At 58.9% G+C, this 23,277-nt stretch overlaps 1 protein-coding gene across 4 annotated transcripts in view; it reads left to right on the top strand.

Moving 5' to 3' along the window:
* ZC3H18 (zinc finger CCCH-type containing 18) overlaps positions 1 to 23,277 on the top strand; it is a 51,189-nt gene that overhangs the window by 21,151 nt on the left and 6,761 nt on the right. For 3 of the 4 annotated variants that reach the window (XM_084959271.1, XM_021093665.2, XM_021093664.2), the window contains 6 exons: positions 3,366 to 3,514; positions 3,796 to 3,888; positions 4,488 to 4,645; positions 7,421 to 7,538; positions 8,757 to 9,025; positions 23,024 to 23,215. In XM_084959271.1, the coding sequence (XP_084815397.1) occupies positions 3,383 to 3,514; positions 3,796 to 3,888; positions 4,488 to 4,645; positions 7,421 to 7,538; positions 8,757 to 9,025; positions 23,024 to 23,215 (962 nt within the window). In that variant the 5' untranslated portion in view covers positions 3,366 to 3,382. Of the gene's footprint in view, positions 1 to 592; positions 630 to 2,228; positions 3,515 to 3,795; positions 3,889 to 4,487; positions 4,646 to 7,420; positions 7,539 to 8,756; positions 9,026 to 23,023; positions 23,216 to 23,277 lie in introns of those variants that run through there. The other variant, XM_084959272.1, reaches the window with a different exon arrangement.

Below are 23,277 nucleotides of genomic sequence, written 5' to 3'. Positions count from 1 at the left end.
GTGTGTGTGTGTGTGTAATTGTTCAAAGGGACCTTGGGGTCCTGAGATCAAAAGTTACAAGAACAGCCGGTTTCGGGTCTGTTCTTTAACAGAGAAGCAGCCCAGAAAGTATTTTCTCTCTAGTGTAATACATGTATTCCTTAAAGAAGTGAAAATGCCTCAGGTCCTGCCAGAGAGGACCGTAGCTGTGTGTGTGTTTCTGTCACGATTCTCTGTGAAATGGGAGACCACGTGAATTCTTTGTGTTCTGTCATTAAAAGTTTGTCTACAATGATTCATTGGATATTATGCCTGTTAGAATAAGCCTTTGTAGATATTAAGTTGGTCCTTAATATTTACTTACTAGGTTTTTACATGTTCTGCCTTCTTTTGGAAAGTGCTTTTTAAAACCCATGAAGCACTTTAAACTTTTTTTTTTTACAATCTCTGTATTTATTCCTTATTCTAAGTTATTCAGACTAAAAGGAAATGGGACCAAGGAATGTTGAAATAAGATCAGTGTGTCTTGTTTTGAAATAAAGTCTTTGTTTAAAAACCTAGTGTAGGGAGCTCCTGTTTGTGGCGCAGCAGAAATGAATCCGACTAGGAACCACGAGGTTTCAGGTTCCATCCCTAGCCTTGCTCCATGGGTTAAAGATCTGGCATTGCCGTGAGCTGTGGGGTAGGTCACAGATGCGGCTCAGATCCCACGTTGCTGTGGCTCTGGTGGAGGCCGGCGGCTGCAGTTCCGATTAGACCCCTAGCCTGGGAACCTCCATATGCCTTGGGTGCGGCCTTAAGGAAAAAAAAAAAAAAAAAAAAAGCCCCACCCCCGCCCAAAAATCTAGTGTAAAGCAGGTATTTTGCATGGAAAGAGGATATTATAAAATCATTTCAGCTGCAGAGGAGGAGGCGCTGCGAGTGGGGTCAAATGCTGTTCTGTGCTGATGGCGGGCCAGACCTGCGGTCGCAAGTTCAAAACCCGTTTAGTGCACCGCGCCCACCCCCACTCACACGTGCCCGCAGATGCCAGGCGATTTGTCCTCGCACGTGTGTGCGGTGGGCTCCTCGGGCTGCTGCATGGGAGGTGCGTGTTCCTCGCCGAGGTCTCTGTCGGCTCCGTGGCACCTGCTCAGGGACTCGAGCAGGCTTCCCCTGTGTCTCGAGTCTGTTGCACTGACACTGGGATTTGTTTCTTTTGAGGGTGCAGGTTCCTTTTTCGTAGATATGTTCAGTGACAGAAGCAAGGCTCAACATACAATGTGTGATACCATCAGCAGAGAGGAAGCGCTTGACCCCTTGTCTCCAGTAAATGGATGCCTGCTCGGGGCCGGAGGGCGCCACCCGGCACCTCTGAGTGTTTGGGCACCTCTGATGGCATGCATTCCTTTGGGTGGCCTTGTTCTGAAATATTGCTGTTTTAAGTAGTTTGTCCAGGAGCTCCCGCTGTGGCGCAGCGGGACTGGTGGCATCTTGGGAGCGCTGGGATGCAGGTTTGGTCCCCGGCCTGGCCCGGTGGGTTAAGGATCTGGTGTTGCCGCAGTTTGGGCTTGGGTCGAGGCTGCAGCTCAGATCTGATCCCTGGTGCGGGGGCACCACGTGCTGTTGAGAGGCCAAAGAAAGAAGAAAAGAAAAAGCAGTGTGTCCACACCTGCCTGAAGAAGAGTGAAAGGACAAGGTCATTACTGCTGTCCCTGCCGTCCAGTTACGGAGCAGCGGCTCAGAATCAGGGCCTTTGGAGCCCAGGTGCTGCAGTCCCCGTCACCCCGCGTCCTTCCCCTTGGTCCTGTCAGGCTCCCATCTGTGTCCCTGTGGAGCCTTACGCCCTCGTCAGCCCAGTTCCTCGATCACAGCACAGTCCTCTCAGTGTTGTGTTTGTGAGGGTTCATTTAGAAATAGAAGACAGTTCCCTTCGTGGCTCAGCGGAAACGAATCTGACTGGCATCCTTGAGGACGCAGGTTCTCTCCCCCGCCTCGCTCAGTGGGTTAGGGAGCCTGAGTCGCTGCAGCTGTGGCCTAGCCCGGCAGCTACAGCTCTGATTCGACCCCTAGCCTGGGAAACCAAAAAAAAAGTGGAAATAGACATACAAATTTTTTTTTTTTTTTTTTTGGTCTCTTGTCCTTCTAGGGCCACACCTGTGGCATATGGTGGTTCCCAGGCTAGGGGTCCAATCGGAGCTGTAGCCACCGGCCTACACCAGAACCACAGCAACGTGGGATCCGAGCCGCATCTGCAACCTACACCACAGCTCACGGCAACACCGGATCGTTAACCCACTGAGCAAGGGCAGGGATCGAACCCTCAAGCTCATGGTTCCTAGGCAGATTCATTAACCACTGCACCACGACAGGAACTCCCTCAAAATTTTTATGGACAAAAGGACAGAGAATAGCACATATTCATTTATCCACCATCTGCATATATCTTTCAGATTTGAAAACCTGTAGGAGAGCTGCGGTGTATGTTCTTGACACTCTTTTGTACGTGCAAGTTTTCTGCAGTGAGCTTTTGTGTCTTTAACTCCCGCAGGCTGTGCGGACTCTGACATGTTAGGCATGCTTTATTTTGTGTGTAATTTGAGGCAACCTATTACGTTGGTTTTAATGCGAGTTTAGGTGTTCGTAACGCTTAAACGGTGAGAGTCAGCCTTTCTCTAAATAGCAAATGATCATTTCTCTTTAGTTTACATCATCTGACGAAAAACCGTTTTGTTGGCAGCAACAGTCAAATGCAGCCTCATGCTTAGAAGCGACTGTGTCTGAAAGCGGGGTTAGGGTGTAAGTGGGTGCTGACCCATCCGGGACGTTTCCAGAGCCGTTTACGTCTTGTCTGCCGCGATTGTTGTGGAAGCCTGGGTGTGTCTCCCTCTTCAGAAAATTAAGTTTTAAAGAAGTGAGCCCTAAGCACATTGAAAAGGCAGGTTTCTCGCCTCATGTGCCGAGAGCTTAAGCAGTTTTCTTGAATGATCTCGGCCTTGCGTTGCTGCCGAACGCAAAACGTGGACCTTTCGTGTTTGTGGTCAAGGGCTGGACGCCCAGTTCGTCGGAGTTGTCTGGCGTCTGTCTCCTGACGGGTTTTCGGGTGCGGGAGACGTGGGGGCGCGGGCAGGCCGGCTGGCCGGCTGTCTGTCTGGCTGTCGGCCGGTGCGTCGCGCTGCCCGCTGTCGCCGCGCAAGCCGTCGTCGGGCGGCGGGCCTGCGGGGGCCTGTGTGTCCTGAGCGGTGGCCGCCCCGTCGTGGGGGGAGCGCCCAGACCCTCCGTTTTGGGGGAAACCCAGCTGCGGACGCGGGGACTGTGGAGCAGAGGCCGGTCCGCCGTCGGGCTCCCCCTCGCAGGGAGGGCGCCGCGGGTGGCGCCGCCGCGCTGACCCGCCTGTGTTTCCGCAGGGCACTGCACCTGGGGCATGAACTGCAGGTTTATACACCCGGGCGTCAACGACAAGGGCAACTACTCCCTCATCCCCAAGGCCGAGCCTTTCCCGCCCAACGGCGCCCCGCCTCTCGGACCTCACCCGCTGATGCCGGCCAACCCCTGGGTGCGTGGACGCCTCTTGAGTTGCTCGCGGATCACCCCTCAGTTCTCTTGGTGAATTGCCTTGTGTCGGAGGCATTTCTGAGGCGCGGGGCGCAGAGCTCCGGTCGCCTCGGGGGAGGGGGGGTCCTCCCGGGCTCGGGGCAGCCTCGTCGCCCGGGAGGGGCTTGGAGGAGAGAGCAGGCAGTGTGGCCGTGGGTGGGTTGGCCCCATTTCTGGAGCGATTTTAAAGATTGGCTTGCTTGCTTAATTTAACATTTCCCTTCTCATCTCATTTTTTAATAGGGTGGGCCAGTAGTTGATGAAATTTTGCCTCCACCCCCTCCAGAGCCCCCCACAGAGAGTGCCTGGGAACGAGGACTCCGGCACGCCAAGGAGGTAACAGGAGATCCGCAGAGCGCTTGGGAGGAGAGAGAACACGAGTGCTGGGCCTGGCCCAGAGCTCGCATCTCTGGCTCTCGGAGGCCTGCTCGGTCCTAACCCGGCCCAGGAGGCCGGGGAGGCCAGGACACGCCTTCTCTGCTCCCACAGTCTGTGCAGCGGCCCTGGCCACTCTCTGGGGTGGGGTCCCATCTCCCTGGAGCCCCGGGAGCCCCGGCTGTCCCTCCTCCCGCCCCTTCTCTAGGCCGCACCCTGGCCCCGGGTGCCGAGGCTCATGTCTTTGCACCAGGCCTGCTTTCTCTCCGGGCACAGCCTTCCTGCCCTGGGCGCCCGCTCTGCCCTTCTCTCCCCCGCCTGGAGCACCCTCCCCCAGCGCCCCACCCGGTGTCCTGCCTCAGTGCTGGGACTAGGACCGGGAAGTCGCCGGCCGTCACCTCTCCCCGCCGTGGCGAGCTCCAGGGCGCTGGGCCCTCCCATCTTCGCTGAGCGCCCGCTCGTACTCTGCCCCGCCAGGCCTTTGGGGGTCAGTCGGGACGGGATGCCCTTTGTTTCCCTGACAATAACTAGTGTTGGCTTCTCTCTTCTCACAACGGTAGGTTTTAAAAAAAGCAACCATTCGAAAAGAACAGGAGCCTGATTTCGAAGAGAAAAGGTTTACAGTGACCATTGGTGAAGACGAACGGGAGTTTGACAAAGAAAATGAAGTTTTCCGGGATTGGAATTATCGGATCACGAGGGATGTCAGAGATGCCGCGTAAGAGATGGTTCTGCCTCCGGCGTCCGTGTTGGAGAGGGCAGCTCCCGCTGCTGCGAGGGGCTGGGGCTGGAGGGCAGCGCGGAGGCCCCCGGGCATGAGGGGCCGGTGCCCATCCCGTCTCCCTCCACGGGGCATGCGGCCCAGGGGTCGTGACACACTCCACGCTTGGCTCCTCACGGCCTCACCTCTGGCAAGGTCGTGTTTTGCCGGCGTGCCGGGGCGCCCTGACGGGGAGAGGCTTGTGCCCGAGTGGGTTCCAGGAGCTCTGGGACTCGACAGCTCTTCCCGAGGCCCTGGGGCCCAGCGTCTCCTCCCCAGCCTCCCCCCAGTTCCCCAGGATCCAGGAGAGCCTGTGGAACTTGTCAGGAGAACTGGGGAATGTGGCAGGTGTCGCCCTCCTCCTTGTACGTGCTGTCTTGTTTCTCGTGGACGTTTTCCTGCTGGCCTTTTTCGAAAGATTGCAGAAGCTCGCGTAGTTGAAAGGCTCGCGTCAGATCTTGAGGAGCCGGGTGATGTGACGGGTGCAGCCCTCGCCTCCCAGCACTCCTGCCCCAGGAGGTCCTGCTCCTTGTGCTCACCTTGAGGGCACAGAGTCAGGACCCTTCTGACTTCTCCTCAGTCTGAGGGTGACACTGTGGCCCTAGGTTTGCTGCTCGAAAGCACAAGTGCTAATTTCTGGCTGATGTGACAGTGAGAGGCTCAGAAAGTGGCACATGTCTGATGCCTGCATCTCAGGCCTCAGATGACCCATCAGGCCGTCTCAAGACCTTTCTGTCCCGTGTCCAGCCCTCACTCTCTGCGTGCAGGACGCTCCTGTGGTCCACGCCTGTTGTGGCAAAGGAGCAGCTCAGGTGCAAGGGACGGAGGTTTAACAGCGTGACAGTTGGAGCCTCGGAGCTCTCAGGTTGTGTGCGGAGCTAGCGTCAGGCACAGACAGGCGCTCCGAGTCAGAACTGCACCTTCCACTTGGCGCGGGCACTGCACTTGATTGAGTCTCGAGGCCTCGCCTTTTTCTGGTGGTGATACTGTCCTGCCTTGGGTGTCGAGCGTCCTGGCACCTGCGTCACAGAAGCTCTGAGAAGCACAGAACGGGCTCCTGGCTGTGTGGTTCCTGCGAGTAGTGACGGAGGGGGCTCTGGACCCCAGGGTTGGTCCTTGCCGCCTTCCCCTTGACGGTGCGCCCGCCGCAGCCCCTGCGGTTGTGGCCGGAGCTGCTGAGAGTGAGGAAGAGCTGTGTCGTGTGGCAGAGCCTGCCCTGGGTTCGCCTCTGCCGGGGCCCCGGAGGTGCTGGCGGAGCCGACCTCCGTGGCAGCGCAACCTGGCCAGGGCCTCAGGCCTCTGCAAGCTGGGGTGCCTCCGTTCCCCCAGTTTACCCACTTGGTCCGGAGCCAGGAAATCCCCGGAAGAACCTCCAGGGCCCGCACAGGTCCTCTGGGTCGGTGTGCGGGGCCGGTGGCGTCTCCTCTCCCCTCTGCCCCGTCCCCTGGATGGAGGCCGCCTTCATCGTCCCTGCGGGGTCCCTTCCCAGGCTCCCGTTTGATTCCTCAGTCTCTGTCGCCTCGCGGGCCGTGCTCTCCCGGGAGCCCGGGAGGCCTCGGAGGCCGACGTCCGTCCCGGGGCTGCGGGGCTGGTGCCGCGAGGCTGGGCTGCCCGTCGTGGTGTCCGGGTGACCCTGAGGGCCCGGGCTCTGGCTGCACAGAGAGGCTGGGCAGCGCTCTTCCTGGACGGCCCCAGGCTGCGGACTGGCGGAGGGCGCGGCGACGCCTCGGGGCCGCCCGGCCGGCCGGCTTGTCCGGACGCGTTTACTGCCCGCGCCTCCGTGTCTTTCCCGAGGCTGCAGCCGTCCTCGAGTGGGGGCCGCGTGTTTCTGGTGAAAGCGCCTCTGTTCCTTCCTTGTTGCTCCTGCAAACGAGGTTCTCTCCGCCCTGTCTCCTGACTGGCCGCTGTCTGTGTTTGCGACGGTGTCGGTTTGCGTCTGTCCGTTTCTCTCCGTCGGCCTCACTGGGCCCTTCTCCTCGGCTGGGTCAGCCTTGCCATCGGGCTCGGGCTTGCGTGTGGGGCGTCCTTGACTCTGCTGGTTGAGGGGCAGCCCGGGCCCCCTCAGGCCGAGCACGGTGGTGCCTCCTGCATGTGGGCTGCCTCCATCTCAGCGGGGCTGCCTCCCTGTTCCCCGTAGGTAGGGTGCTGGCTTTCATTTTAAAGGATACACAGGAGTTCCCGTCATGGCGTGACGGGAACCACCCGCTAGGATCCTCGAGGATGCGAGTTCAATCGCTGGCCCCGCTCGGTGCGTTAAGGATCCAGTGTTGCCGTGAGCTGTGGTGTAGGTCGCAGACACGGCTCGGATCCCGCGTTGCTGTGGCCGTGGTGCAGGCCGGCAGCTGCAGCTCCAGTTAGACCCCTAGCCTGGGAACTCCATGTGCCCGGAGTGCGGCCCTGAAAAGCAAACGAATGAATGAATGAATGAAAGTACACGCAGATAGTTTACCACATTATGAAAGCATCCTTTTCCTGTTTTCGTTGGGAAGGGATGTTGCATTCCTGTTACACCGTCTTCCTCAGCTCCAGCTGGACTCCTGTGGCTTTTCTCCGTGGGTCTGTGATCTGTGTGCAATATTCCTTTTCCAACATGGACTCAGGCTTGCAGGTCCAGAAAAAATCCCACTTGGTCGTGACGTGTTATCTTCTATGTGCTAGCTGGATCTTTTTGCACATATTTTGTGTAATTTTTGCATTATTACTGCTAAGTGATGAACTTGGCTTTGTTTGCAGACTGGAGCCTTATGCAGACCCTTACTACGACTACGAAATAGAGCGGCTCTGGCGCGGCGGGCAGTACGAGAACTTCCGGGTGCAGTACACGGAGGCGGAGCCGTACCATAACTACCGGGTATGGGGGCCTGGCCTGGAGCTTGCGGCCAGACTCATCTCTTTTATTTACGGGACCTTCTTTTTCTTTTCTTTTGCTTTTTAGGGCCGCACCTGCGGCATATGGAGGTTCCCAGGCTAGGGGTCACATGGGAGCTGCAGCTGCCGGCCTCCACCACAGCCACAGCAACGCTGGATCCTTAACCCACAGAGCTAGGCCAGGGATCGAACCCGTGTCCTCATGGATGCCCGTCGGGTTTGCCAACTGCGGAGCCGTGACGGGAACGCCCTCTGGCCCTGTTTTCACTGGCATTGCTGACTGGGTTGTTGATGCCCATTTGCCGGGGCGCGTCCCCCCTGAGCAGAGTGCTCTCAGGATCACCCTTCACGGGGTCAAGTTCCTGCTGATGGTCTGGGCCCCCACCCGCTGTGCCTGTGGGTCCTTGTCTGAGAGCACGGAAGGCTTAAGAGCGTATGTGCTTTGGCCTTTGGGTTCCTGACTTTAGCCTTGTATGTGATGGGAAAAAACTCCCCCCAGGAGCTCCTGTCGTGGCTCGGGTTAATGACCGACTAGCATCCTTGAGGACTCGGGTTCGATCCCAGGCCTCACTCCGTGGGTTAAGGATCCAGCATTGCTGTGAGCTGTGGTGTAGGTTGCAGAGGTAGCTTGGATCCCGCCTTGCTGTGGCTGTGGCGTGGGCAGCAGCTGCAGCTCCGATCAGACCCCTAGCCTGGGAACCTCCATATGCTTCAGGTCTGGCCCTGAAAAGACAAAAGACAAGAAATAAAAAATTTAAAAAACCTTCCCACCAGAAAGAGATCAGTTAGAAGCCGGCTTGCGGGTTTTGTGCATGGAGTTAAGTGACAGTCCGTGGTTTTTTAGGACTGGAGGGAGGTGACTGCCCCAGGAGCCCATGGGAGGGTGAACCGAGCACACTCTGCTGAGGCCCGGCTGCGGGCGCCTCAGACCGGTCAGGGCAGCCTTGAAGGCCACAGGACCTGCTGGGGTCCCTGCCACCACCTCCCCCTGGCGCCGGTGGCCTGGGCAGAGCCTGAGCCATCTCCTTCCTCTGGGGTCCCGGGGCCGCGAGGGCTCCCCCCCAGCTCCCTTCTGGCATCAAGGCCGCACCCTGCAGTGGTGCTGTGGCTCCCGACCCCACCCCGCGCCCGCCCTGGAGCCTCTTGCCCGCCTCGGTGTGCCAAGGCCAACACCGGTTGCACGATTGGCTCTTCCCCAAAGGAGAGGGAGCGCGAACGCGAGCGAGAGAACAGACAGCGCGAGCGCGAGCGCGAGCGGGAGCGAGACCGGGAGCGGGAGCGCCGGCAGCGGGAGCGCGAGCGCGAGCGGGAGCGCGAGCGGGACAAGGAGCGGCAGCGGCGGAAGGAGGAGTGGGAGCGGGAGCGCGCCAAGCGGGACGAGAAGGACCGACAGCACCGCGACCGCGACCGGGACAAGGACCGCGACAAGGAGAAGGAGAAGCCCAAGGCCCGCTCCCCGCAGCCGCCAAGGTAGGGCCGCCCTGGGCGGCCGGGCTTGGGGGGGGGCTTGTGACATGGGGGCCGGCCCCGGGGTCGAGCAGCCCCGAGAAGAGCGGAGCGCGGGTCCTTCTGAGGACAGGCTGGGGCACCGGCCCTTCCTAGGAAATCAGGGGACTGGATGAAGCTGTGTGTCCTGCAGCTTTGCTGAGGTGCCGCTCAGGTGCCACGCGGTGCACCTGTTTCCAGGGCTCAGATTCAGTGGCATGTGGGGTAGTCACAGGGTGGGGACACACGTCTGCCCCCGCCCAGGTAAACCTCACACCTGGTAGCAGTCACTGTTTTTCCCCAGGCGCCCCACAGCCCCTGGCACCTCTCACCCCCTGCAGACCCTGGGTGTCCCTGGTCTAAATGGGACCCTGTAATGGGTGGGCTTTTGTCCTCGGCTCCCTTCATGGAGCACACGCCTCCCCAGGGCCGTCGGCTTGGCGGCCTCAGCAGCAGCTCTTTCCGCCGTGTAGTGGACACTTCCTCGTGGGGGTGTCTGTCTGTCCGCTTGTCCACCGATGGACTTGGCACTGCCTCCTTTTGGCTTTGGGGACGGTGGACCCTCGCGGCCAGTCTCTGGCAGAGGGAGGTGGCCGTTTCTCTTCGGGGTGTATCGAGCAGCGGAACTGCTGGGTCACGTGCTAACCATGTTTAACCTCTTGAGGAACCGCTGTGCTTTTCCAGAGCGGCTGTCCTGTCCCCATTCCTACCAGAAGGACGTGGCGGCTCGGACGTCCCCCTGCGCCGCGCCACTGCGTCCTGTCGTCCATCTGTGTGACGCAGACGTCCCAGGGGCTCTGCGCCTAACCGCGCCGTGGTGCCCCCTCGCAGCTCCCGCAGGATGCTGGGCGCCTTCTCACGTGCTTGTTGCTCACTTGTATGTCTTCCTGGGAGTCATGTCTCTCTCGGTCCTTGGCCCGGTTTTTAATTTTGTTGTCATGAGAGTTCTTTAAATTTTCCAGGGCCAGGTCCCTCATCAGATACCTGCTTTGCGGCGCCCCTCTCCCCGTCTGTAGTTGTCCCGCCGTGTTGATGATGGGCCGTCCTCCGCCTCCTCCTCCTCTTTCTTCTCCGTCTTCTTCTGGAAGGCCTCTTCTTTTTCCCCAGCTGTATTGAGATACAGTTGACATATAGTGCGGTGTAAGTTTAAGGCTGTGATGTGATGGTCTGATACACGTGTCGAGAGACAGTTACCCATCAGGCGAGTGAGCCCAGCATCACCTAAGGGCATTACCTTTTGCGCGCGTGCTGATAGGACTTGAGCTCTGTCTACTCGCTGAGCATTTTCAGCTCTTCCTGCCCTGCTGTCCCTGCAGTCACCGTGCTCCGCCCTAGAGCCCAGAACTGACACTGGGCATCTGTGCCGTTTGACAGCAGCTCCCCACCCCCAGCCCCTGGCAGCCACCGTCCTACCGTCTGTTTATGAGTCTGGCCTTTTAGATTCCACGTATAATTGGGATCCGTGAGACCAGAGAGTCTTTTTCTGTCTGGCTTATTTCACGAGCGTGATGCCTTCCAGGTTCTTCCACATGCTGGAAATGGCAGGGTTCCCTCCTTTTTATGGGTGAGTAATATTCCTTCGGGTGACAACCTCTTTATCCATCGTCACTCAGTGGACCCTTAGGTTGCTTGGCTACTACGGCTACTGCTGCTGTGACCGTGGGGTGTGGCTGTCCCTTCCAGTGTGGTTTCGTTTCCATTGTAAATACCAAGAAGTGGGATTGCTGGGTTGTATGCTATCTCTGTTGCCTTTTTTTTTTTTTTTTTTTTTTTCTTTTTTTGGCTGTGCCTGCAGCTTGTCAAAGATCTTGAACTCAGGCCACTGAAATGACAGTGCTGGATCCTTAGCCCACTACTCCGTAGGAAATCCCTATTTCTAATCTCTTGAGGAACCTCCATACTGTTTCCGTAGATTCCCCCCTTTGACAGTCCCACTAAAGCCTGTTAGTTCTGATCTTTTTGATAAAACTAATACCTCGTTGTGGGTTCGGTGTGCATTTCCTTGGTGATGAATGATACTGAGCATCTTTTCATGTACCTGCTGGCTGTTGGCCATCTTTATGTCTTTGGGAAATTGTCTACTCAGGTCTTCTGCCCTTTTTTATTTTAATTTTTTGCTTTTTTAGGGCTGCCCCCACGGCATATGGAGGTTCCCAGGCTAAGGATCTCATCGGAGCTACAGCTGCCGGCCTACACCACAGCCACAGCAACGCAGGACCCAAGCCGTGTCTGCGACCTACACCACAGCTCACGGCAACGCCAGATCCTTAACCCACTGAGCGAGGCCAGGGATGGAACCCGCAACCTTATGGTTCCCAGTTGGGTTCGTTTCCCCTGCGCCACGACGGGAGCTCCCCTACCTATTTTTTAATGGGATTACTCGCTTTTCTTTTCCTGTTGAGGTGTCTGAGCTCCTTACGTATTTTGAATGTTATCCCGTTGTCAGATGGGTGGTTTGCACACGTTCTCCCTTCTCTGGGCTGCGTCTCCACGTGGCTGGCCAGTTCGTTTGCTGTGCGGAATCTGTGTGGTATTATGCAGCCTCACTTGTTCATTGCTGCTTCTGTTACCTGTGCTTTAGGTTTCATTGCCAAGAGCCATGTCAAGGGTTTTTATCCATTTCAAGATAGTTTTGTAAGTGGTGTAATACAGGTGTCTGATTCTAGTCTCTGCGTGTGGCTGTCCGGTTTCCCCGCTGAGTGTTCTTAGCCTCGTGTCAGATATTAATTGGCCAGATTAGTGGAGGTCTGTTTATGGGCTCTGTATTCCTTTCATTGGTCTATGTATCTGTGTTTGTTCCAATACCATGCTGTTTTTTCTTATTTTTTACTTCTTTTCTTCTCTTTTTTTAAGGGCCGTAGCCACAGTGTTATGAGGTTCCCAGGCTAGGGGCAGTCAGAGCTGCATCTGCGACCTACACCACAGCTCATGGCAACGCTGGGATGGAACCCGCAGCCTCATGGTTCCTAGTCGGAGTCATTAACCACTGTGCCACGGTGGGAACTCTTGCCTTTTGATATTCAATATACAGATCTTTTGCCACTGGTTAAATTTGTTCATAAGTATCTTATTTATTTTTAGTATAAATAGGATTGTTTGTTCCTTTTTCAGATAGTTTGTAGTTTGCTATTAAAACATCTGAGGGGAGTTCCTGTCGTGGTGGAGTGGAAACGATTCTGACTAGGAGCCACGAGGATGTGGGTTCGGTCCCTGGCCTTGCTCCGTGGGTTAAGGATCCAGCATTGCCGTGAGCTGTGGTGTGAGTCGCAGACGCGGCTCGGATCCTGTGTTGCTGGCTGTGGCTGTGGTGTAGGCTGGCAGCTGTGGCTCTGATTCAACCCCTAGCCTGGGAACCTCCATATGCCAAGGATGTGGCCCTAAAAAGCAAAAAAAAAAAACCCACATCCAAGAGAGTTCCCATCGTGGCTCAGCAGTAATGAACCCGACTAGTATCCATGAGGACAAGGGTTCAATCCCTGGCCTCACTCAGTGGGTTAAGGATCCAGTGTTGCCACAAGCTGCGGTGTAGGTCCCAGACGTGGCTCGGATCCCGCGTTGCTGTGGCTGGGGTGGAGGCCGGCAGCTGCAGCTCCGATTCAGCCCCGAGCCTGGGAACCTCCATGTGCCGCCTGTGCGGCCCTCAAAAAGGAAAAGAAAGAAAACGGTATTACTAACACTTGCCTCCCACAACAGCGGTAGGGCTGCAGCCACACACAGGTGTGGCGATCAGCAGCAGTTCTGGCGTAAAAAGCGCCTGGTCTTCCCGTGTTGACCCCGTGCCCTCAGCTGTGCTGGACGCGTTTACTAGTTCTAGCAGAGTTTCGGGCGGGCGAGACCAGTCTCTCGTCCTCATTCGCGTCCTTTTGTGTGGACAGATGCCTGTCCTGTTTCTGAAAGTAACCGTCAGGCCTGTGGTGGGTCTTTCGTTCTAACTGGCGGTGCGTGCCCGTGTGAGCGGCTTTCATCCTCTGGGGTGCAGTCCGCTGACCCCCCGGAATTGGCTGTGTTTTTTCCTGACACTGGGCAGAGCACTGTCCTTAAAGGAAATTCGGGGTGCGTTGGTCTTAGATGCACCGAGAGAATCGCTTCTTTAAAAGGCTGCTCTGCTGAACCCTCTTAGGTGAGCGCGGTCACTCTTTACTTGGAAATTGCACATTCGCTTGAGTGTTTGAAAAGCTTGATTTTGATCTTTCTGCGGCTGGTCCCTTTGAAGCCGCTTTTTGAAAGGAGTTCTTTCACCGGATGCCACAGTCTCCAGCGTGGACTCCAGTCCTGGGCTGTGTCCCACTGGGCACCGCTGGGGGATGAGCGCAGTGCCTTTCTGTTTGCGCCCCCCAGCCGCTCCATCTCTGTACTGGCCGCCACGTGAGCTCCATCCTGGCCTTTGCTCAGAAGCCACCCCACTCCCACCTGTCCTGTCGCCTGCATGACCGCCTCACAGCTCTTGGCACCCTGCCCCGTATTGCCTGCTCATCTGCCGCCCTATAGAATGGAGCCCCTGGGGGGCATTGCGGCCGGGACCACCACAGGGGGTCTCACGGACCCTTGGCTCTTGTTGGCGGGGAGTTTGGGATCTGGGACCAGCCTGCATGCTTTCCTTCCTGTGACACAAGTAAGCCTTCTGCTTTCCAGATCCGTAAAAGGGCTCTTTTCACACAAATCCAAATGTCTGGAATCAGAGCCCGAGGAAGAGGGCTAGGGTGTCGCTGCGTGTAGCTCCGTGGGCTCCAGGTCGCGTCAGCACGCCCGCGTCTGTGCTTTGCCTCTGGCTCCAGGCCCCTCAGCCCCTGCGAGGGCGTCCTGCTGGCCGCCAGGAGCGGGACGGCTCCCGCCCAGGGGCGCCCTGCGCCTGGGTGCTTGCAGGGAGCCTGCTGGAGGACGGGCCAGCTCTCTCTGACTGTGACCACAGAGCCGCCCCACTTCTGCGAGCTCACGTCCCATGTCCCCGTTGTACGTTGAAAGGGCGCCTGGCACCCTAACCAGCGACGTCAGAAGAGGCGGGCTGTGTCCTGCAGCCTTTCGGACACCGTCCTGAAGGTGGAGCACAGGAGGGTGTTCGGGGCTTCGGTGGTGGGGCCTCGTGGCCACGGGGCTCGCCGCCCAGGAAAAGCCGAATGAGCGATGCTGTGGCTCCGTCGGGGTCCGAGACTGTCCGCGGGGGGCCTTCCGGGCGGCCTGGCCTCTCCAGAGGCAGAGGCGGTGCCCGGCTTGGCCCTCCCGCCTCGGATGGCTGTGACACAGCCTCCAAGCCCTGCGTCTCTGGCCACGGGTCCTGAGCGGAGGAGGGGGTGGGCCAGATGGCGGCCGGAGGAGCAGGTCCGGTCTAGGAGCCTGGCCAGTTCTCCCTGCTCTCAGACCCAGCCCGAGAGCCAGCTTCCCCCCCGGGGCTGCCCGCAGGCCTCTGACTTGCGTTTCCTGGTCAGCTGCTGGGGGCCTCCAGCCGGGCAACCACCGCCCGCAGCCCTGCTCCCTGGTCCCCGCAGTCTAGAAGTCCACCTTGGCGGCCCTGGCTGGAGCCCCGCCACCAGCCCGGAGGTGGGGGTTCACCAGAGCAGAATTTCCCACAAGCCTCTGCTGCCTCTCCATTGATCGGCCAGCTGGGCAGGAGGTGGCCGGTCCCCTGTGCCCATCCGTTTATGGCTGACCGCCCTTTTTTTTTTTTTTTTTTTTTTTCCTAGGGCCGCACCGCGGCATATGGAAGTTCACAGGCTAGGGGTCTAATCGGAGCCGTAGCCGCCGGCCTCCGCCAGAGCCACAGCAACGCGGGATCTGAGCCGTATCTGCAGCCTACACCACAGCTCACGGCAACGCCGGATCCTTAACCCACCGAGCAAGGCCAGGGATCGAACCCGCGTGCTCATGGTTCCCAGTCGGAGCCGTTAACCACTGCACCACAGCGGGAGCTCCTGACCGTCCTTTTGTAGAAGCGTCGGCAGCCCGCCTTTAGCAGGTTGGGAGTTTTCGGCAGTTTGAGGGAAAAACCTTCCTCAGCTGAAATTCGAGACTCGTCTGGAGGGAGCCCCAGGAGGCTGTGTGAGGGGCCGTCTGTGCCGGACGTCCAGCCGTCGGTGACGACGGCAGAGCGTCTGCAGCCAGCAAGAGCTCGCGAGGCCCACCTGGTGGCCGGAGAGGAGGGGACCCCGCAGCTGGGCCCCAGCCCCGCCTGCGCTCCCGCCGGCCTTCTGTGGAGCCTCTGCCCAGGGACCTCTGTCACCTGCTCTCCTGGCCTCCAGGCGACCCGCGGTGTCTGTGTTTCAAGGTTGCCTCCTTTGGCCAGGTTTGCCTTTGGGACGCTTCGCCCGCTCCTGTGACTGGTCCTCTGAGCGGATCCTCTGCAGCGCCCTGGGTCGCAGGGGAGGCGCCTCCCGTGAGGCCGCCTCGGCTTCGCGGCTGCTGCCGGGGCGGCGATCAGGCCGTCCTTCCTTCCGCGCAGGCAGATGACTCTCCGTCCATGTCCGACCGGGAACGGGGACCTTCCTGGAGGAGCCGCCCAGCCTGCCTCGACTGCAAAGCTGCCTCCTAGGCACTTGGAGGAGCGTGGGCTTGACAGGCGGGCTTCTCGCCTCCCAGGGGACCAGCCCGTCCCCACCTTCCTCGCAGCTCAAGGGCCTGGGGGTGCGCGGACCCACGGGCGGTCACATCAAGGGCTGCAGGAGTTGCCCTGCTCGTGCGTGCTAACCTGGGGGTGGGGACCTTCTGCAGAGGACAGAAGCTCCAGTTCTCGATGGCCTCGGGGCAGAGAGGCCCCTGCGGTCGGCTGCCGTGTCGGGGCTGAGGCCTGCCCAGGGGACGTGATGGCAGCTCAGGGCTGCTTCAGCTGCTCCAGGGCCTCTGCTGTCTTTTTTCCAAAATAGTGCATGTTGCGGAGTTCCCGTCGTGGCTCAGCAGTTAACGAACCCAACCAGCATCCATGAGGACGCGGTTCGATCCCTGGCCTTGCTCAGTGGTTACGGATCCGGCGTTGCCGTGAGCTGTGGTGTAGGCCACATACGCGGGTGCGGCCCTAAAAAAAGACAAAAAAGAACAGAAATAGATGTTGGGTCCCCTCTGTTTTTGGCGGCTTGTTTCCTCGAGTGCCCCGCTCTCCCCCGCTTCACCTGCCACCACCGCCGCTGCCGCTGCCTGCACCCCAGATGTGACGTCATACATAGAATTCATGGTCTCAGCGACCAGAACCCCACAAGTTGTCATCCATCCAGACTCCCTGCTGGTGCTGCCCGCCTTAGCTCACCCCAAGTGTGTCCGTCGCACCCGGCCAGCTGCTGGCAGCCGGGTGAGGTGGGTGACAGTGCTGTCCCCAAGTCATGGGCGCCACTGTCTGCTTCCAGGTGTTTCCTCCCCCTCGATGCTCGCTCCCGCCGGCCAGAGGCACAGCCTCAGAGCAGCCCCTGATCTTTGTGTGAACAAGAAGGACCCTCCCTGGGGACTCAGCAGCCCGAGCGTGTCCTTTCTCTCCCTGTCCCATCTGTCTCGTCTTGGCCTGCTTGCTGGGCTCTGAGAACGTCACCAGGTGCCCAGGGCCTTTTCTGGGAGCGGCTGTCCTGGTTTAACCTCTTGGCTGTTTATCCTCTGAACTCTCCAGAAGTTACCCCACTGTTGCATACAGATGAGAGGCCACGTGGTCTCTCCTCTGCTCTCACCTAAGTATAGGGTTTGGATAAAGGCAGACAAACACAGCAGCAGTTGGGAATGAGACGTGCAGCCAGGCCTGTCGGAACATTGCTGCTGGTTGAGGCTGCCTCTCGCGCTGGGAACGAGCTGGGGCGTACAGGGCGACCCGGGACAGAAAGCGGCGCACTTGGAAGTGTTGGGGCGACGGGCCCTCAGCGTTGAGCTGTCTCCGTGACCCCACCAACTCTGCGAGGCAGGACGGGGTTTCTCTCCAGGCCTTCTTGGCAGTGACGTGATTCTCAGGTGTGCCCGCTTGTGAGAGAGCTGACTCGACTTCGGAACCTGAGGGTTAGAGCTCCGGCTGTGGGGTCCCCGGGGCCCCCGACTGGGGACAGACACCGGGCTGGGTGTGAGGAGGAGGCCCCACTACGTCCCGGGCCCATGGGTGTGGGGCCTGGGCCCCAGGGGAGGGCACTGGGAGGTGTGAGTGCTCCGTCAGGGGCCCCCCCTGCTGCCAGCTGCTTTCCCACGCCTCCTGGATGCCAGCTCTCCCATCTTAGAGCAGAACCTTCCTGCTTTTTCTCTTCTTCTCTTTGGCCCCAAACTGGGCAACTGCCGGGGCTGGGCTTGCAGGCACCCTTGCTGTGGCCGCTGTGCCCGTCGCACGTCAGACCTCTGCCCGACTTCGTGAGGGGCTCCAGGCTCTTTCTCCTCGCCTTTGCTCCTGGTGTCCCTCTCCAGTGGCCTTGACCAAAGGGCCAGGTGCCTGGGAGACACGCCTGTGGTCGGAGGCTGCTGGGAGACTTCGGGAGGGTGTCCTCACCTCACTGTTCCTGAGCGTTTGTACAAATTCCAAATCTCTTCCACCAGCTTTTTTTTTTTTTTTTAACAGTAATGATTTTGCCTGTATTTATTTTTTAATTACTCAATGAATTTTATTACATTTATCGTTGTGCAGCGATCATCACAACCCAGTTTTACAGCGTTTCCACCCCAAACCCCCAGCCCGTCCCCCACCCCCCACCGTGTTGCCTTTGGAAACCATAAGTTTCCCCAAGTCTGTGAGTCAGTATCTGCTCTGCAAAGAAGTTCATTGTGTGCTTTTTTGGGGGGTCTTTTTGCCTTTTCTAGGGCCACTCCTGCGGCATATGGAGGTTCCCAGGCTAAGGGTCTAATTGGAGCTGCAGCCGCCGGCCTACACCACAGTCACAGCAACGCCGGATCCGAGCCGCGTCTGTGACCCACACCGCAGCTCATGGCAGCGCCAGATCCCCAACCCACTGAGCAGGGCCAGGGATCGAACCTGCAACCTCCTGGTTCCTACTCAGATTCGTTAACCACTGCGCCACGATGGGAACTCCTCATCGTGTCCTTTTTTTAGGTTCCACGTGTCAGAGAGCATTTGACGTTGGTGTCTCGCTGTCTGATGGACTTTACTTAGCGTGGGAATTTCTAGGTCCATCCACATTGCTGCAAATGCCTTTCTCTCCTTTTCCCAGCTGAGTGATACTCCACTGTGTGTACCACATTGTGTCTGTGCACCACATCTCCTTGATCCACTCCTCTGTCGATGGATATTTAGGTTGCTTCCGCATCTTGGCTATTGTACAGAGTGCTGCAGTGAACACTGGGGTCCATGCGTCTTTGCGAGTCATGCTTTTCTCTGCATAGACGCCCGGGAGTGGGGTTGCTGGATCCAATGATACTTCTATCTTTCGTTTTCTGAGGAACCTCCACACTGTTCTCCACAGTGGCTGCACCAGTTTACTTTCCACCAGCAGTGCAGTAGGGCTCCCTTTTCCCCACACCCTCTCCAGCACTTACTGTTTGCAGCCTTTTGTGATGCTGGCCGTTCTGGCAGCTGTGAGGCGGTACTTTTGCGCCAGTTTTTGACGCCGGCATTGCCGACAGTCCTCCCTCCCAGTATCCCCGTCGTGAAGTGGCCGTGGGGAAGCCTGGCACCTGCTGCTCTGCGTTTCAATGCCGCTGCTGCCTGCCTGGCCCGTGTCTCTGTGCTTCCTCTGGGGCCTTGTGGGAAAGCAGAGGTGCCGGCCCACGGCTGTCCTCTGCCGCTGCGCCTCCTGAGGGGCGCTTCCGGTCCCGGTTGGTGGAGGAAGACGGAGCCTTTCGCCCTGCAGCCCCTCGGGCCAGTGGGCAGGGAGAGGCTTCTGCCTGTGAGGGTGGAGACCGTTTGCAGAAGTTCCTCAACCCCGGGAAACAACTGGCAGAGGTAACGGTTTAGGGGAGTTTGGAGAACGTTCTGAAAAGTGAGGAGGGCGGGGGGGGGGTCTGGAGAGGCCGCCGCACTCTTGCCCGGGCCGCGCTCCCAGGCGCCAGCTTCTGGGACCCGCCCCTTCCCTCCCTGCCCTGTGGGTTGGGGCATGGTTCCCAGGTGGGACTTGTCACGAGCCCTGTTGGTTGTTCACCCAGTCGTTCTTCCTGCTTTGGGTCCCTGGTCAGGGGACGTGGGAGTCTGCAGAGGCGACGGCCCCTCAGCGTGCATTCCTGTAACCAGGTGCCACCATGTCATGTTTGTGTATGTGTTTCTGAATATTTCCACCTCTTCAGCTGAAACACGTTGTAAAAGGAAATTTTATCTTCTTACCGTACAGCCGACACCAAGTCCTTCCTACTGGTGAGTCACTGTAGAGACAAAGTCAAAAAGGAAAATGTTTTCTCGGGAGGTCCTGTCGTGGCACAGCGGAAACGAATCTGTCTAGGAGCCGTGAGGTTGCGGGTTCGATCCCTGGCCTCGCTCAGTGGGTTAAGGATCCAGCGTGGCCGTGAGCTGTGGTGTAGGTCGCAGACGCGGCTGGGATCTGGCGTTGGCGTGGCTGTGGTGTAGGCCAGCGGCTGCAGCTCCATTTAGATCCCTCGCCTGGGAAACTCCATGTGCCGCGGGTGTGACCCTAAAAAGACAAAAGGGGAGTTCCCTTTGTGGCGCAGTGGTTAACGAATCCGACTAGGAACCATGAGGTTGCGGGTTCAGTCCCTGCCCTTGCTCAGTGGGTTAACGATCCGGCGTTGCCGTGAGCTGTGGTGTAGGTTGCAGACGCGGCTTGGACCCAGCGTTGCTGTGGCTCTGGCGTAGGCCGGTGGCTACAGCTCCCATTCAACCCCTAGCCTGGGAACCTCCATATGCCGCGGGAGCGGCCCAAGAAATAGCAACAACAACAACAACAACAAAAAAAACATTAAAAAAAGACAAAAGGACAAAAATAAATAAAAAAAGTTTTCTCTGTACTAGTTAAAATCAGGAGCCCAGTTTGCCACCTTCTGGGGAATATGCATCTGCTGAGCAGGATCCTGATTCCCGGGGGCCCCCAGCCCTTCAGGGGACAGGTAGTGCTGGCTGGCAGCACCGTCTGCGTGGCGCTGGCTTGGAGCTGATGGGAGCTCTCAGGCCCGCGTCCACGGCACCAGCCCGGAGAGTCCGCTGTGAGGGACGCCCTTAAAACAGCCAGATAATCTTATTTGCTGAGCTCGCAAGGAGACAGTGACTCTCAGAGGCCGGGGGGCCTGCAGTGGCCACCTCTCTCTGGCCACAAGTGACTTTTTCTGATGCTGTGATGGGGACGGGGTTCTGGTTCTTTCCAGCTTCCCCGGGGCTGCAGCAGAGCTGTCAGTGCGGATACAGCTGCATCAGACCTCACACCTCTTGCTCCCTTTGCCCAAGGGCTCCAGGCTGATAGAGCCGGGCCGTTCTCACGACTCATGAGAAACCCCGGGACCAAGGGTTCCGCTTCCTGTTGCCTTTTTAAAGTGAGAGTGGCACGGGCAGCATAAAGGTGAAAGCAGCTTGGGGTGGCTGGGATAGGCTGGAGTCGCCGGGTGTCACTTCCCTCCAGGGCAAGGCTGCTCAGGGGACATACAAGAGCGGACGGGGCAGTGACGCCCAGCACTTGGGCCTGAGATGACGGGGATATTATGCCTCAACTTAGTGTGTCCTTAGGGTGATTTTAAATGTTGGGTGTTGCCCCTGGCGTGCGACGCGTAGCAGGTAGGCGTGGAACTTGCTGGTTGGTGGGTTGATCAATGGAACTGTTCTGAAAATATCTGTGAGACTGGTTTTCATGTGCTATGATGCAGTTTAACTAGATGCCGTGGTGCAGAACTTACAGTGACTGAACATCTATCTCCAGGGCGTTCCCGTGGTGGTTCATCGGGTTAAGAATCCGACCAGTATCCATGAGGATGCGGGTTCAGTCCCTGGCCGCACTCAGGGGATTGAGGATCCAGCTTTGCCGTGAGCCGTGGTGTAGGCCAGCAGCTGTAGCTTGCATTCGACCCCTAGCCTGGGAACCTGGGTGTGCCGCAGGTGCAGCCCTGGAAAGACAAAAAACAAACAAACAAATCTGCAGGGCCGATGGCGCTGCTGAAGGCGTTCTGCGGATGAGCAGGCGGGGCCACGGCCAGAAACCTCTGTGTATCAGGCGCTGTAACTGTGCGCAGGTGAGAGGCAGACTGAGGTGCGCGGCCCCCAGCAAGAATGCACGTGCCTCGGGGGGCATCGCCCACAGGCCACTCGGGTAAGGGAAGTGGGGCATCCGGTTTGCGGGCCGGCAGCCGGGACACACCAGGTTCTCCCTGGGGACTGTGCCTTCCTAGGTAAAGAGCTTCCTAGAGAAACAGCAAACAAGGCGCATCCCAAACCCCAGGGGGCCTCCCGGCCAGCAGGTGCCCGTTGCTGTGCCTGTCGCTGCCAGGATTTGGGTCTGCTCTTCTCTGGGTGGTGACGAGGCGTTCCCTGGGTTACCCAGGAACCTAGAATTGTTGAGAGGGACGGAAAACAGGTGCGTTTGTACCCCCCGCCCCACGCTGCCCCGAGTGTAAAATGGTTTGCTGCTCAGGGAAGACGTCGGACAGCTTCCAGGGCCTGTGAAGTGCTCCGCTCCTTGGCCCGCTGACCCACGCGTGAGGGATTTGTCCTTGAAGAGACATGCTCGCTCTCCGCCAGCACTTAGGTTTAAAGCGGATTTGAGGAGTTCCCAGCGTGGCACAGTGGGTTAAGGACACTGCAGCTGTGGCTCAGATTCCCAGCTTGGGAACTTCCATATGCTGCAAGTGCAGCCAAAAAGAAGGTGATTTTAATGTTCTCTGTGCTTTTTAACACAAAGTCAGAAACGGCTCACAGTAGAGAAATGTCCAGATTGTGACAGCTGACCGTGAACTGACTGCTTTGTCAGGGAGACTCGTGGGTCCACAGGCGGCTGGCGTGGGCAGAGTCCCGGGCGGCGCCGTCCCCAGGCAGCCTACCCTGGCTGTGCTTAGAGCGTTCACCGTGGAAGACATGGCGCAGGTGGGGGCAGTGGAGAGACGCCGCATGGTGGCTGTCCCTGGAGAAGGAGATAAGGGGTCACATCTCCCCATTCTTACTTCCAGTGTGATTTTCCTTTCTTTTTTTTTTTGTCTTCTTTGCATTTTAGGGCTGCACGTGCGGCAGATGGAGGTTCCCGGGCTAGGGGTCGAATCCGAGCTACAGCTGCCGGCCTACACCACAGCCACAGCAACGCAGGATCCTTAACCCACGGAGCAAGGCCAGGGATTGAACTTGCGTCCTCATGGGTACTAGTCAGGTTCGTTACCGCTGAGCCACGACGGGAGCTCCTCTGTGGGATTTCGTGGTTCAGGAAGACTCCGCGAGGCCGGGCTGCCAGACACCCTCCTGTGGAAGTGCCGTCCGCTCTGCTGGGCCCCCGGCTCCGTCTCGTGTGTGGCAGGGCTGTTCTGGGTGGGGCACGGGCCCACGGCCGGGAGCGGAGCCTGCTCCTGGTGCCGTGCTGCTGCTGGGCCTTGCCCCTTGCGCACACCCTGGGGACCCGGGTGCTGCCCTGGCTGTCTGGCAGGGCGGGTTGCGGAGGGCCCGGCAGGTGCCGCGCCGGCTCCCCCTCAGGCTGCTCTACCCGTCACGCCGCCGCCCACCGTCTCTGAGCGCGTCTCTGCGGGGAGAGTGTCCTTTGGGTGAATGAGACCCACAAGAACGAAGCCGCCTCTGGGCTTGGCCTCTGTGTTTCCAGTTTCTAACGTGCTTGAAAACGAGTCGTTCTTCGACCCCCTGAGCTTCCCAAGTGCTGGCCGGGCACCCTGCGCCTGGCGACCCCGGCAGGAACGTGCTGGGCGAGGCCGCCCCTGCCCCGTCTTTGCCACGGGGAAGGCGGCAGGGCAGCTCGGGGCAGCCGGGGACCGCTGCCCTGGCAGAAGCCCTCGCGGGGCCGGCCCACGCATCTGCTGTTGGCAGAGCATCGCCTGCCTGCTCTCGGGCGTCCCTGGCCTGAGCCGGTTCCATCGCCGTCTCCCCTCACACTCTGGTACCAGCGGCGGTGCCGTCTCATGCGCGGGGGCCCAGGCTTGCTGACCCCTCTGTGATTTCAGCCGTCAAGCTGAGCCACCAAAGAAGGAGGCGGCCGCTGCAGGGCCCCAGGTGAAGAGAGCCGACGAGTGGAAGGACCCCTGGCGCCGGTCCAAGTCTCCCAAGAAGAAACTCGGGGTGTCCGTCTCCCCCAGCCGGGCTCGGCGGCGTCGGAAAACATCCGCCTCCTCAGCCTCTGCCTCCAACTCCTCCAGGTGAGGAGGCCACTGGCCGCCACTGCCGGGGGTGCTGGGAGGCGAGCGGGGGTCCAGAGCGG

Source organism: Sus scrofa, chromosome 6 (genome assembly GCF_054392235.1).
Source record: "Sus scrofa isolate SSC_HxYL_T2T_F1_AM1 chromosome 6, Sscrofa_HxYL_maternal_Yorkshire_Landrace_v2.0, whole genome shotgun sequence".
Classification (NCBI taxonomy): Eukaryota; Metazoa; Chordata; class Mammalia; order Artiodactyla; family Suidae; genus Sus; species Sus scrofa.
This window is presented reverse-complemented; position numbering and strand designations above follow the sequence as displayed.